Here is a 13,890-nt window from a genome sequence, read left to right as displayed (position 1 = left end):
CTCCCTCTCAGTCCCAGATCTCTCCCCTGTAAAATGTTGAAAATAATAACTCATAGGATTGTTATAAGAATCAAATGAGATAATATAAGTTAAAGTGCTTTGCAAACCCTAAAACATTATGCAAACCTTAGGTATTATTTTTAGCCTCAATTTCCCTAGTTGTAAAGTGGGGATAATTACTAGACCACATAGGGTCATAAGAAAATAGATTTAGAGTTGGAAGGGACCTTGGAATTCATCTATTGTGAGTGCTCAAGTCACTGGCTCAAGAAGTCGGAATTCGAACACAAGTCCCCTCAATCCAAATTTGGCGTGTTCTGCCCCCGCCCCGCCCACGCATAAAGAAAACATCCTGTATGTAAATGAACTTTGCAAACTTAAAGGCATAATATAAATGCCAGGCATCATAAAACTATGGCCATGGAGTGGAGTGGCATTAGCTAAAACCTTGGGCTTTCTAAACAACTCAGCTAACCAGCCTTCCATGGTGCTTTGCAGCCCCCCTTTTCAGCCTGTGTTTTCTTAGAAGTTGTGTTTTGTTTGGTGTGTTTAAAGTATTGAGAGACTGGTTTAAAAATGGGAGGCTATGAGGGGTGCAATATTAAAGCAATAATACTTGAGAAATCCATGATTACTAATGGCTTGCCATCTGGTTAGCTCTTAGAGGCAATGGACTAATTCCGCTTTGGGCAGTTGATAACACTGAAGGTGAACCATGAACTGAAACAATACATTTCTGAGCTAAGTACACTTACTAATTTATGATGTTGCAGACCAACATTTCTTCCCATTGTGAAATCTATTTATTTATTTATTTTTAAATTTTACACTCGTAGTACAAGGTTGCTATGGGTACCATACAACATCTGTTCTAGCCCCAGTAGGTTCTGATAAGTAACCTACAAATTCTCTAAATTAAAAATCTCAGACTGAGTTCGTTGGTTTTTTTCATTGTGCTCACAGCAGGGTGCTCTGTGCCTTGCCCTACAGTCCGGTTTAATCCTCTAGAAAGAATATTTTTAGAGGCACATCGGACTAAATCATTTCCCTCCGAGCACACCATTCCCCAGTGGCTTCTCAGGGTCCTAAATTCACCAGCTGCAACTGGGAAGAAGGGAATGCCCTCCCATTGCAGAGTGTGAGCAAGGACCCAGCTGGAGAGCTCGGGTAAACTCAGTCCGGTGAGCCAGAGAAAGAAAACTGAGCAAATAAAAGCAAGTTCCATTCATTCCCTTCTGCTGCCATAAGAAACAAAATTCAAAGGATTCCTTACATTAGATTATATGGACCAAATAGGTACTTTTACCCTGGTCCAGCCTGGGAAGCTGACGCTGCTTCTCTACTATTCCCCTATGGTTGGCGGGGTGGGGGATGGGGGAAGACAGGGTGGGGAGGAATAGGTTCAAAGGGTCTGAAGTTTAATTTTAACCCAGGCTATGGGTATTCCTAGAGCTGTTACACGCCGCCCCGGCACGGAGCCTTGGGGCTAGGGGGATGCTCGGTCAGTCAGCTGGGGAGGAATAAACAGCTCTCTCCATTCGCAGGGAAGCTCGCTGGCAGCCAGCCCAAGACGCACGTTCCTGGTTGCCCTTTCCGAGCGCAAAGGCACCAGGGAAGCTAGTCCCCTAGGCACCTGGCTGTCCCCCCACCCTCGGTTCCGACGCTGGCCGCTCAGATCGTCCTTTGAAGGGACGGAAGCAGCTCGGTGACAGGGCAGTCAAGCCGCAGGGCGCACCCGGCAGGGGCGACCTCCAGAGTGCGCCCGCCCAGCAGCAAGGGATGGACAGATACTTCCCCGGCAGGCGGTCGTCCGGGCAAACTTCCCCGTCCTTTGCACGCTCACCCTCTATTCTCTAAGTGCCCTTCTTTGCAGCCCCCATACCAATGAGAAAATGGAAGGGGAGGTGGGGAGAGGCTAGCGGGCAACTAACCCTCCTCCTTTCTTCCTTCTCTCTCTCGCTCTCTCCTTCCTTCCCTCCCCACGCTCCAATTGCACTCTCCCTCCCCCATCAAAAAGCTCATCTCTTCCACTGCCCCCTAAACCTAAGCCCCAGGTTCTGAGCTGTCCCATTGCCGTGGCGGAAACAAAGCCAGATGCGGGGGAGGGGGCGAGAGCGACTGCGGGGGCACCAGGAAGGTAGGGGGAGACGGGAGCCCAGCCCAGGTGAAGCCGGGCAGCCACCGGCTCCGGGCTCCCACGGCCGAGCCAAGCCAAGTGCTCGGAGCGCACGGGGGCAGTGGGGCTGTGGCCGCCTAGGCTGAATAGATGCGAGGCAAAGAGGAAAAGTATCGCTCTACCTCTCTGCGCAATCGCTTCCCTTCCTCTCCCTCCGAAAAGCCCCAGCTAGGCAGCTCTGCCCGCTGAGCGCCTCCGGCTCTGCCCGGCTGGGAGTTGGCGGTGGGTGAGGAGAGGGAGGAGAGACAGGCTGGAGGAGAGGAAGCAGTTGCCAGGGAGAGTGAGCCGCGCTTACCTCTGTCCAGTGTGAGCGGCTGGACCACTGTCAACGTCGCCATGTCTGCGGTGGGAGCTCAAATGACTCTCAGCCCAGGCAGCCGCGGCTGCTTATAGTGAGAAAAAGAGGAGGGGATGGGGGGCGGGGGCGGGGGAGGGGAGAATAGGAAGCAGGCAGAGGAGCGGAGGAGGGGCGATGTGGAGGTGCTGGGGTGGAGGAGGAGAGACTAGGCTGGGGTGGGTTGGGAGACAGATGGGAAAGCGACTGAGTGCTAGGTGATGTGCAGCCCCATCCAAGCAGGGGGAGAAGCCAGGAGTGCAGCAGAGCAGGTATCCCCTAGCCATCACGGGGCCACAGGGCCCCACAACTTTCCTTTTTACTCTCAGGGAAGCTCCCCACCGTCACTTCCATCTGGCTCTTTCCTTAAACTCTCCCTTTATATCCACCTTCGAAAGGCTTGGCCAGTATGAGAAATTGTCCAGAATAGGAGATAGATGCTGCTGTTTCTCTGCCACACCGAGAAAAAACAAAACAATCTCCCTTCTTCCCCTTTCCCTCTGAGCACCCCTCCCCTTCCAAAGATCTGCTTGATTAATTAGAAATAATGGCATTGACAGCGATATTGATGTTTCCCCACCGGTAAGTTTCTGTTTAAAATAGAATTTTGGAATGTTTACTTGTAGGAGTATTACAGGTAACCGACTTAAGGTTACTCTACCTGGGAGTGTCAAGTTCTAAGGAGCATTTTTCTTTGGAAACAATTTACTTTGGGGGAATGTCTGTTCAAGGGGGAATGAAGATGAGAGATACAATGAGCAGTCTGGACCTCTCAATTCTAGGGGAATAAGGCCTTCGTAAGCAACAGCAGCACGCATTTATATAGCCCGTTAGGTTTGCAAAGTGCTTTATATGTTATTTAATTTTATCTTTATGTAACACCCTGATCTAGAACAATGGCTATTCCATTTGTTTTTCATTTAATGGCCCATCTGAGTCCACCATTTGATGGCCTTTCTCTCTGCCTCCCTTCTTTGCCCCTTTGCCAATATCCCTGTACCCTTTGAATGGAGGGTGGGTGTTGTAAGTGCAGCTGTCACCATCTTGTCATAATAGGAATTCTTAATTCACAAATCATGTGACCAGTTGGTGCTGGAAAACCCTTAGGATAAGAAAAATGATGGTAGGGATAGCAGTTTAGGAATAATTAAACCTCATTGGAGAGAGGTGTTCTGGTGGTCTAACTAAGGTTAGACTAGAGTGTGGTGCTATGGAACTTGTGATGAGCTTGGAGGATTTAACCCAAGCCAGAGTCTGAATCATAGTTTTACTGTATTCCTGGGCTTGGTTAAATCATTTAATTTCTGGGCCTCAGTTTCTTCATATATGAAATGAAGGGGTTGATCTAGATAATCTTTAAAATCCTTTCCAGTTCTAGATCTATGATTATATGACAGAAAGCTGACCTTGTAGACACGGTGACTTGGGTTCAAACCCTCCCAGGCTCCTTCACATATACTAGGCTTATAGGAGCCCCACCTCTAAACCACTATGGTAAGTGACTTGTCCATAGACAAGCGGCTTAACCTCTCAGTGCTCCAAGCAACTCTCTGATGACTGTAGGTCATATTCAGCTTACATATCTTCATGGTGTTGACACTTTGCCCGTAACCAAGAAATCACATACCTGGACCAAAACACAAATGAGCCACCAGTTTTCCTGGACCTTGTCTATGACAACTTCTTTAAAAAAAAAAAAAGGTTTGCAGCAAAACAGGTCTGTGTCTCTTGATTCTTGTATGCCAAAACATTCTTTTTGGGAGGGGGGGCAACTAGCTTAAAGTACTCAGTCATCCTAAAGGTTCTATTAGAAAGAATAGGAAATATTTAGCAATAATAAGAAAGTATGTCACAAATGGAATGAGCAACAGAAGCTTAAGGAATGTGTACACTAGAAGGAACTTAACATATATTGAACCAGGGTCAGTCAGGATGAGCTGGGTTCAAGTTCTGCTTTTGAAAAAAGACTAGCTCTGTAGCCCTGGGCAAAGAAATACCTTTACTCTCTCAGTGCCCCTAGATAGTTATCTAAGACTATATCTATTTAGGAGAAGGAAATGGCAAGCCATTCAAGTATCTTTGCCAAGAAAACCCCAAATGGGGTTCACAAAGAATTGGACACGATTGAAATGACTGAACAGCATCAACAATAACTAATTAATTTAGGAACTGCAGTGGTAGAGGGAGTTTTTGTACTGGGGGTTCTATATGCCAGTGAAATCATAGCCATAACTTTGGAGCTGGAAGAGATCCAGGAAGGAGGGAGGGAGGGAGGAAGAGAGGGAGAGAGGGAGAGAGAGAGAGAGGGAGAGAGAAAAAGAGAGAGAGAGAGAGCAGAGACCAAGAGAGAAAGAGGAGGAGAAGGAGAAGGAAAAGAAGAATAGGAAGAAGAAGAAAAGGAGGAAGAGGAGAGACAGGGATACACAGAAAAATACAGAGACAGAGAAAGAGACAAACACAGAGAAAGTGTTTTAGACAATTCTCTAAGACTATACTACCTTCTTTACTATATAGAGAAGATGTTGACCCATATTAGCAGAGCAAGTTTTCTCATCTGGGAGTTCTCTATTCCAATAAAATCATAGGTCCACTCCCTATTTATCCCTTTTGTGCATACTTATTTATATGTGCTTTTTGTCTACTCTGGCAGCTAGGTGGTGCAATGGACAGAGCTCTAGACCTGGAGTCAGGAAAACCTGAGTTCAAACCCAGCCTCAGACTCTCATTTGCTGTGTGATCCTGGACAAGTCATTTAACTGCTGCCAGCCTCAGTTTCTCCATCTGTAAAATGGGGACAATCATTGTTTCTCCATCCCAGGATTGCTATAGGGATCAAATGAGATATTTGTAAAATGTATAGAACAGTGCCTGGCACATAAATGCTTATTTCCTCCCTTCTAGCTAGATGCAATGAAAAATTTCATTTTTGTCTTTCTATTCCCAGTGCCAAACAATGTCTGGCACACAGTAAGGCAATTAATGAATGATTATTGATTGACTGATATATACCTGTGCATATTTGTATAACTACTTTTCGATCTTTCATATTCAAGCTATATAAAAATAATTTGAACTTTGCACAATGGGCTGTATGACAATTTTGTCTAATCTCCTGGTATAATTAGCAATGTTCACTGTGTCCACAGGTGGTTCAAATGTCAAGTTTGGATCTCTTCACAATGTGCTTGGGCACGAACAGCCTTTTAAATCACTTAATTTATAATACTCAGGCCAATAGTTCTCAGGCCCTCCTACCCACATTTCTCCATTGCGCCGTCCGTAGAGCCGAAATTGATCTTTGAAAGAGAAATATCTGCAGAGAAGGTGGGCCATAGGAAAAAAGACTGAGGCTAAACATTGCATGTAAAGACCCTCAAAGGGTCTGAACAACTAGAGGTTACCGTTAGAATGGATACTCTGGGATATATAAGCTGATCCTGGAGGAAAAGCAAGTCAAGATTCTTGCTGTCCTTAATTGATGTGACAAAGTCAAATGCATATTCTTAAGATATGCAGAAAATGTGTTTAGTTGGATTATAAATAGTGTGCACCAAGCACACACTTTTAGAAGAGAAAATATCACCCTAAAACTGGGACTCTCTTATCTTTGAGAGTGTTAGAAGTTTTTTTTGAGTGATAAAAGACAGATAAAGTATTATCTCCCTTAATTCACACTGCATCATCTGAACAATTTGAGGACTTTAAGGTAGAGTAGTGGGGCAGCCAGGTGGTACAGTAGATGGCACGTCAGTCCTAGAGTCATGAGGACCTGAGTTCAAATGTGACCTCAGACACTTACGCGCTATGTCCCTGGACAAGTCACTTAAACCTGATTTCAAAAAAGCCAGTGCCAAGCGTTTTCTTTGAGTGTAATTGCATGTGGGTTTATTTTTTTTTAAATCATCATCACAGAGGCTCTTGCCTTATTTTGTTTGCTAGACTGCTATTTTTTTTATAATTTCAGTCATTTTAAATTGTGATTCTTGTACCCACATAGTTTCTGGGCAGACATTAGAGGTTTTTGTGTGCTTTTTTTAAATTTCATCTGTCCAGATTTTCATCTTAGAGTCCTGGTGGACATAGAGTTCAGTGATTAGCAAATAGGCAGGGTAACTCTCTCATTAGCATAGACAGCACTTTCTGTTGGGAGAAAATATCTGCTAGTTATTTGGCATTTGAAATGATGGAGTTCTATCATTTAAAAAAAAGGGACTTTGTTATGTCAGTGGATAGATACACACTAAGGGCAATTTAATTATTTATTTATCCACCTTAATATAATCAACACATTTCCATTAAAAACCAGAAAGAAATATAAATGAACTTGTAACATTAAGTCACTTTGTACTCATTAGACAATAATATGTATGAGCAATAACCTTCAGGAGCAAATAAGTGCTAAGTAGAAAATTAATGTTATAACCCTTGCATTAGAAAGCATTAGTCAAATCAGAATTAAATGGATCCATGGCTAGAAGATGTTTGAATATCAAGGTCATAGAGTCATAGAAGAAGAGCTGGAAACTTAGGTTCCACTGAGTCCACCTTCCTCGGGTCACAGATGAAGAAACTGAAATACAAGAGGTTAAGTGACTTGTCCAAGGTCATAACAGTGAGTGTCTAAGGCAGGATTTGAACCCAGGTTTTCCTACTTCCAAGTCCAATTCACCGTTCACTACATCATGGCATGAGAACAATGTGTTCCAATGGCCATGAAGGTGGCTGAAGCAGGTGCTACGGAGAGCTTAGAGCTTGGTCAGGCATTGAAGACACCAAGGTCATCCACTGTATTCTGGGCCATCACCAGTCATCTTGACTTTTGTCTTGCCACTGGAGACTCTGGAAGAGAGAGTAAGACTGATGACTTTGTGCAACTCTGCCTCACTTAAATCCAATTCCCTCATGAATCAAGACATCACCCTGTGATGTCACTGGTCCTCTTTGAACACAAAGGATAAAACAAGACTACCATGACACCTGTTAAAATATAAGAGGTGACTCTAAGTTGTTAAAAAGTTCTTCAAATTCCTTTTCACATCTTTCTAAATAAAGACATCAACATTTTGTTTCAGAAAACTGAATATTTAATAAATGCACTTTCACTTCTCGTAAGGGCTCACTGGCGTCATTGAAAATTGCCAGTTATTATGAAAATTCCAGGTAGGCTCATAAACTATTTTCCATGAATAGTGGCTTGTCATTTTTAAGACTTACAGTGGGAAGTCTGCTTTCCTATTTAAGGATGTTTTTACCTTTTACTTAATAAATGTCTATTGAATTCTGGGATCATGCCTGCTTAAGTCAGACACCACACAGAGATAGCAATCATTTTTGGGAGAGGTCATTTTCTTCCCCACCTGAAGAACAGGACTGTCTGCATAGAATGAAATCAGCCTTTAAAATATACAGGGCAGATCTGAGTCTTTTCTCTGAACTTAGTCCCCACCCTTACCATTTATGAATGCCCTAGAAAAGAAGATACACAAGTTTTGATGGCTTTTAAAAGAGTTTAGATTATTTAGTCCATTCCCCCCTCATTTTGCAATTGAGGAAACCAATCACTGTAGCTTTTTCTTCCTTGATGCCTCCCCAGTAGTCTTCACACCTTCTAAGCACCTTTTAATCTTCATACCCTCAGATTTTATTTTTTTCCCAGCCCTATATCTGGGAGACACCTCAGAAACCTTCTAGCCAAACCATTTCATTTTACATATCAGAAAACTGAGGTATATAGAGGTTGCATGAGCTACCCAAGGTCACACAATTAAGAAATGGCAGAGCTGGGACCCCAAATTCAACTTTCCTTCTATGGTATTATGCTGCTATATCTACCTTTTTGTACCAAAAAAATGAATATGCCTTGTTTGAGTCCCTACCTTACACAAAGCCCACTTGTGGGCAACTGGGCACTACATAGGATTCTGGGGATGACACAAAAGAATCTCCTTGATGTGTAATTTCATTTCTATAATGAACTCCTAGGTGAGAAATCTCCCTTCACCATAGCAGCTTAGAACCCACCCTGTAAGTCAGAGAGAACCTAGAACAGTGGTGTCACACTGAACTAGAAACTGGGGCTGCTGCTAATCTCTACCTGCTGGTGTATTTTGACTTAGTTTTAAAATGTAATGTTTTCTGTTTTATTATATTTTTATTTGTGTTGTGAAATATTTCCCAGTTATGTTTTAATCTGGTTTGGTCCATACTATGGAATGTGGTGGATTTCCTGTGTAAGACATCTTGCCTAGAGCACTGAGAGATTGTCACCTGCCCAAGGGTACTTGAACCCAGGTCTTCTAAGAGAGTTGTTTAGAACATTGAGAAATTGAGTAAGGCACACAGCCCTCATAGGTCAGACAAGGGAACTTGAACACAGATCTTCTCTGTTCTGAGGCTAGTTCTCTCTTTTCATCATGCCAAGTTGACACTCATAGTGGATAGGGTCCTGGATTTGGAGTCAGAAGGACCTTCATTCAAATCATGCTTCAGATACTTCCTATATGCCTGAAGCTGGGAGAGTCACTTTCCCCAAGAAAAGGGGAACTCATAAAACTAATCAAATCTGATCAAAACCTCCAGCTCATTACATTACATTAAAGAAAACTGGAAAACCAAAACTGAAACGTCTCTTTCACACTTGTCTCAGATTCAAATGTTATACACTTATTAGCATCCAGCTCCACGCTAATCCTCAAGGACAGTAATTAGTACTATTAATCCCAGAGCTAAATGTGCTTTTATTAACATGGGCAACATATATCAGTTCAGAGATGAAGCCACATCACTTGCTGTTTACCAAATCCCTCAGTAATATCCTTTTGTCCTTTGCCAAAACTGAGGTCTAACTCAATTTTCAGACTATTTTTTAGACTAATTCCGCCCTACTCCTTTGTAGGCTCATGCAAAATTTCTGCCTATTCTCTATTCATTTCTTTTCCCATTCCAGACTCCAAACTTGCAGAACAGAGATTTTGTGAGCTCTATTTTTTATTTTTTTATTGATTTTTTTTTGTTCTTACGTTGCTTCAATTTCCCAAGGTATTCATTCCTCCCCCTTCCGGAGAGCCATCCCTTAAAATTAAAAAAAAATGTTTTAAAAAGAAAAAAAATCAACCAAATTAATGGCTCCATCAACCAAGTACAGCATCATATACAGCATTCTATGACCATTGTCCCCTCCCTCTGCAAGAAGGAAGGGAGGTACATTTTCATTTCTCTTTTTGGGAGGTCAAGCTTGGTCAATGTAACAAAATTTATATATATATATATATATATATATATATATACACACACACATATATGTGTGTGTGTGTGTATACACGCACATATATACACACATACATACATATACATATGTATTATTTATATATTTATTATATTACTTACAGATTAGACACAATTTATATGTGTTTGTGTGTATATGTATACATATACATGTATATGCATCTATATGTGATGTATGTGTACATGGATAATGTAATTTCACTGCATTCAGTTTGATTTATTGTTGCTGTTATTTTTTTTTTCCATTTACATTGTAATAGTCATTGTGGATATAGTTTTCTTCATTCTACTTATTTTACCTTGCATCAGTTCATATAATTCTTCCCATGCCTCTCTGTATTCCTCATACTCATCATTTCTTGCCACACTGTCATCTATGAACACTTTTATCCCAAAATCTTTCTCAGCGTGACAGTTTCCCATCCCCGAAAACCCATGTCTGTCACAAATGCAGAACTTAAGTAGAACCCCACAATGAAAAGATAAAAGTTTATCTTCCTTCACACAGTAATTTTAGAGTCATCTTGGTGGTATAGTAGATAGAACCGGGGCCTGGAGTCAGGAAGATTTGAGTTTAGCCTCAAAGGCTTACTAGCTGTGTGACCCTAGGCAAGTCACTTAACCTTCATTTGTCTAAATTTCTTCATCTGCAAAACAGATAATAGTAGCAACTACCTTGCAGGGGTTGTAAGCATCAAACGAACTAATGTTTATAGAGCACTTAACACAGTGCCAGACACATAGTAGGTGCATTAAAAATCCTGGGGAGAACAAAACATGTCAGAAAAAGATCTTAGATTGGAGGCTAAATTCCTGAGTTTTAAATCCCATTTCTCAAATTTAGCTTTAAGACTTTGGGCAAATCATTTAAATTTTAAGAGATTCTATTTTTTTTGTCTATACTTTTTATATACATTTTTGTATATACTTCTTTTGATATATACTTGCACATATATAAAAATATATAATGCTACTTACCTCTTAGGGTTATGAGTAAAATAGCTTCCAATTTTAAAACCATTGTATACCCTTGCAAACTATTTTCATTGTTGTTCTTCATAGATAAGTGAGAGTGAGTTAAGTTGTCTAAATATTTAGCAATCATTGTGGTGATAAGAGGACTCAATTGTAAAGTCACAGAATGTGAATTTGAGCCCCAGATCTGCCATTTACAACCTGACTGACCTTGGGCAAATCACTAATCCTTTCTGAGCCTTGGCATCCTTGCCTATAATGAAAGGTTGGTCTATATGACCTGAAGGGTTTCTTCTAGCTCTATGATCCTATTCATTAGAAAGAGTCACAGGGCCTGAGATTGAATCCTGGATCTAATATCACCTATGAGACCTTGGGAAAATTACTAACATCCTTGGGCCTCAGTTTTCCAACATGTAAGATGAGTAGGTTGGACTAGATGCAGACCATTCAACCCCTAAATCTATTATGCTATGATTTAATCTCAAGAATCCAGGCATAAGTGAAAGGGCTGACAAAGTCTATTCTCTTTTCTCCTCTTCCAAAGTATACATATATGTGTATATAAATGTAAAATATATAGTATATATTTTAAACATGTAAAGTATATATGCATATATTATATATAAAATATTTTATTTTATGTATAACCTATATTATAAAATATGTTTTATTTTTTATATTATGTATATATGTAAATATATTTTATCTTATATATTAAGTATGTATATGCGTAAATTATATGCAAAATATATGCATATATACTTTAGAAGAGGAAAAAAGGGAATACTTTTGTCTATAGATACGTATACATATGTAGTCTATCAACTGTAAACAAAGCTTGTGTTGATTCATTTTTATATAGGACTTCATAGATAACACAGCATTTTTCTCACAAGAATCCCATAAGATGTATAGGACAGGGGTTGTAATTCTTATTTTACAGGTAAGGAAATGAATGTTTACAGAGCTGAAAGAATCACCTGTATTTATTCAGTAAGTACCTGCCAACAGCAGACCTGGGATCTGTGATCTTGGTCTTCTCACTCAGAGTCCAATATTCTTTGGACAATGGTCCATAATAACCTTGACCTGTGGTTTTGCTATTGTGTCTCTCCCTATGCTGTAGAATTGTGGTATACTATGCTATTTTCTCAATATGTCATCATCAGGCTGTTCCTTTCAAATAGCACGCCTCCAAAGGACAGAAACTAAAATTGTTTGATTATATTATAAATACTAATAATGACCTTCATTTATATAATATTTTAAAGTTGGCAAAGCAGCTTATTACAGAGATTATTATTCCCATTTTACATATTAGGAAACTGAGTCTCAGAGAAAGTCAAGTGACTTGCCCAGGGGTCACATAGCTAGTAAATGTCTGAGAGAGAATTGAAACTTGAGTCTTCCTGAGATATTAATAACTAAAAGTAAGACAAAAATAACATTGAAATGTGCTCATTAGAACCTAAAATACTGAAACGGTTTGTACGTGGTGTATGTGTGTGTGTGTGTGTGTGTGTGTGTGTGTGTGTGTGTGTGTGTAAGCTGCTTTATGCTGGCTCTTTTTTGTCAGCTTAAACTAACTAGGTGGCCCCAGCACAGCGTACACTGCCCAACAGCCCAGTCGGCCAAGACTATTAACATAAATTTTGCCTAAGTAGGAACTAGCTCATTTTTAAATAAAAGGAATAAGCTAAAAACCACCACTCAATACTCCTTGTTCTTACTTAATATCTTCCTGCTGTGGCATGGATACCCAAGCATTGAGCAGGCTGCAAGGAAGAAAGAAGAATCATAGGCATGTACTTCATTGAAACAGAATAATCAACCTTGCTAAGTTTAGGACAGACTGTAACTAGAGTGTAAAATAGGAGAGAAATTAAATATCGGTTACTTGTTAATCGGTGAGTAAAAAAAAAAAATCAGTGAATGTAGTGCTCTCTCTGCTGGCCTGAGTTTTATTGCAACTACAGTGTTTGAAATATTTGCAATTATACGAAAATTTTCAAAAGCTTTATCCCCAATGACTTCCAGTTTTCTTTCATTTTTCTTTGTATTCCATTGTAAATATGTTACTTCTTCTTTAAGAAAATATGTATAATACATTGGAATCTTTAGAATTGAATTTGCTTGTAGATTATACAAAGAAACCCCCGATTGAGTCCTCATATTGGCAACTCGTGGCACAATGGACTTGAAGTCAGGAAGACCTGAGTTTAAATCCAGCCTCAGACATTTAACTAGGTGTATGGCCCTAGGCTAGTCACTTGACCTGAAGCCTGCCTCTGTTTTCTCTTTGTAAAATAGGGATAATAATAGCACCTAACTCCCAGAGTTATTGTGAAGACCAAATGAGAAAATATTTGTATCAAACTCTTTACAAACCTTACAATGCTACATTAATGCCATCACCACAATCACCACCATCACCACCACCACCACCACCACCACCATCACCATCATCTAGAGGCAACCATGGCAAGTGGATAGAGAGCTATCCTTGAAGTCAGAAAGACCTAGACTAAAGTTCTGCCTCTGACGCATACTAGCTGTAGGACCCTGGGTGAGTCACTTATTTTCTCAAAGACTCAGAGAATTCTCTAAGTTGCAGAAGAGGCACTGATCTTCACCCATGGAGGCCTTTTCCTCTACGCAGATGTTCCAAATCTTCATGTGCTCACTTCTTTGCACAAAGGAAGATCTAGAGTCATAGTGAGGCCAGTTTTTTCCCACAGAGAGAAAGATGTCCTTCACTGACCCTAATGAATAAGAAGGAGACGGCTGTTTCTTTCCTTGGTGCTTAGACCTAGAGAAGGAAGCAAGGATGTGTCAGAAGTTGGGCAATTCTGATGGGATAGATGTTGCGCTGCATGCCCTGCTCTCTCTGTCTCTCTGTCACTCTCTCTCTCTCTCTCTCTCTCTCTCTCTCTCTCTCTCTCTCTCTCTCTCTCTCTCACACACTCTCTCTCGTTTCTAAAATATTTTTTTATTTTTTTTTTATTTTTAGTTTACAACATTCGGTTCTACATAATTTTGAGTTCCAGATTTTCTTCCCTCCTTCCCCCCTCCCTCCCCTAGATGGCATGGAATGCCATATAGCTTCCATGTATAACTT

The 13,890-nt window shown here is 40.8% G+C and overlaps 1 protein-coding gene across 1 annotated transcript in view; it reads right to left on the bottom strand.

The window, feature by feature from the left end:
• LIN7A (lin-7 homolog A, crumbs cell polarity complex component) overlaps positions 1–3,553 on the bottom strand; it is a 205,790-nt gene extending 202,237 nt beyond the window's left edge. The window contains exons 1-2 of the mRNA XM_036760719.1: positions 3,511–3,553; positions 2,472–2,528 (exon numbers count right to left, since the gene is read on the bottom strand). Of these exons, the coding sequence (XP_036616614.1) occupies positions 2,472–2,528; positions 3,511–3,553 (100 nt within the window). The remainder of the gene's footprint in view (positions 1–2,471; positions 2,529–3,510) is intronic.
• Between the last annotated feature and the right edge of the window lie 10,337 nt (positions 3,554–13,890).

This window comes from Trichosurus vulpecula, chromosome 5 (assembly GCF_011100635.1).
Source record: "Trichosurus vulpecula isolate mTriVul1 chromosome 5, mTriVul1.pri, whole genome shotgun sequence".
NCBI lineage: Eukaryota > Metazoa > Chordata > Mammalia > Diprotodontia > Phalangeridae > Trichosurus > Trichosurus vulpecula.
This window is presented reverse-complemented; position numbering and strand designations above follow the sequence as displayed.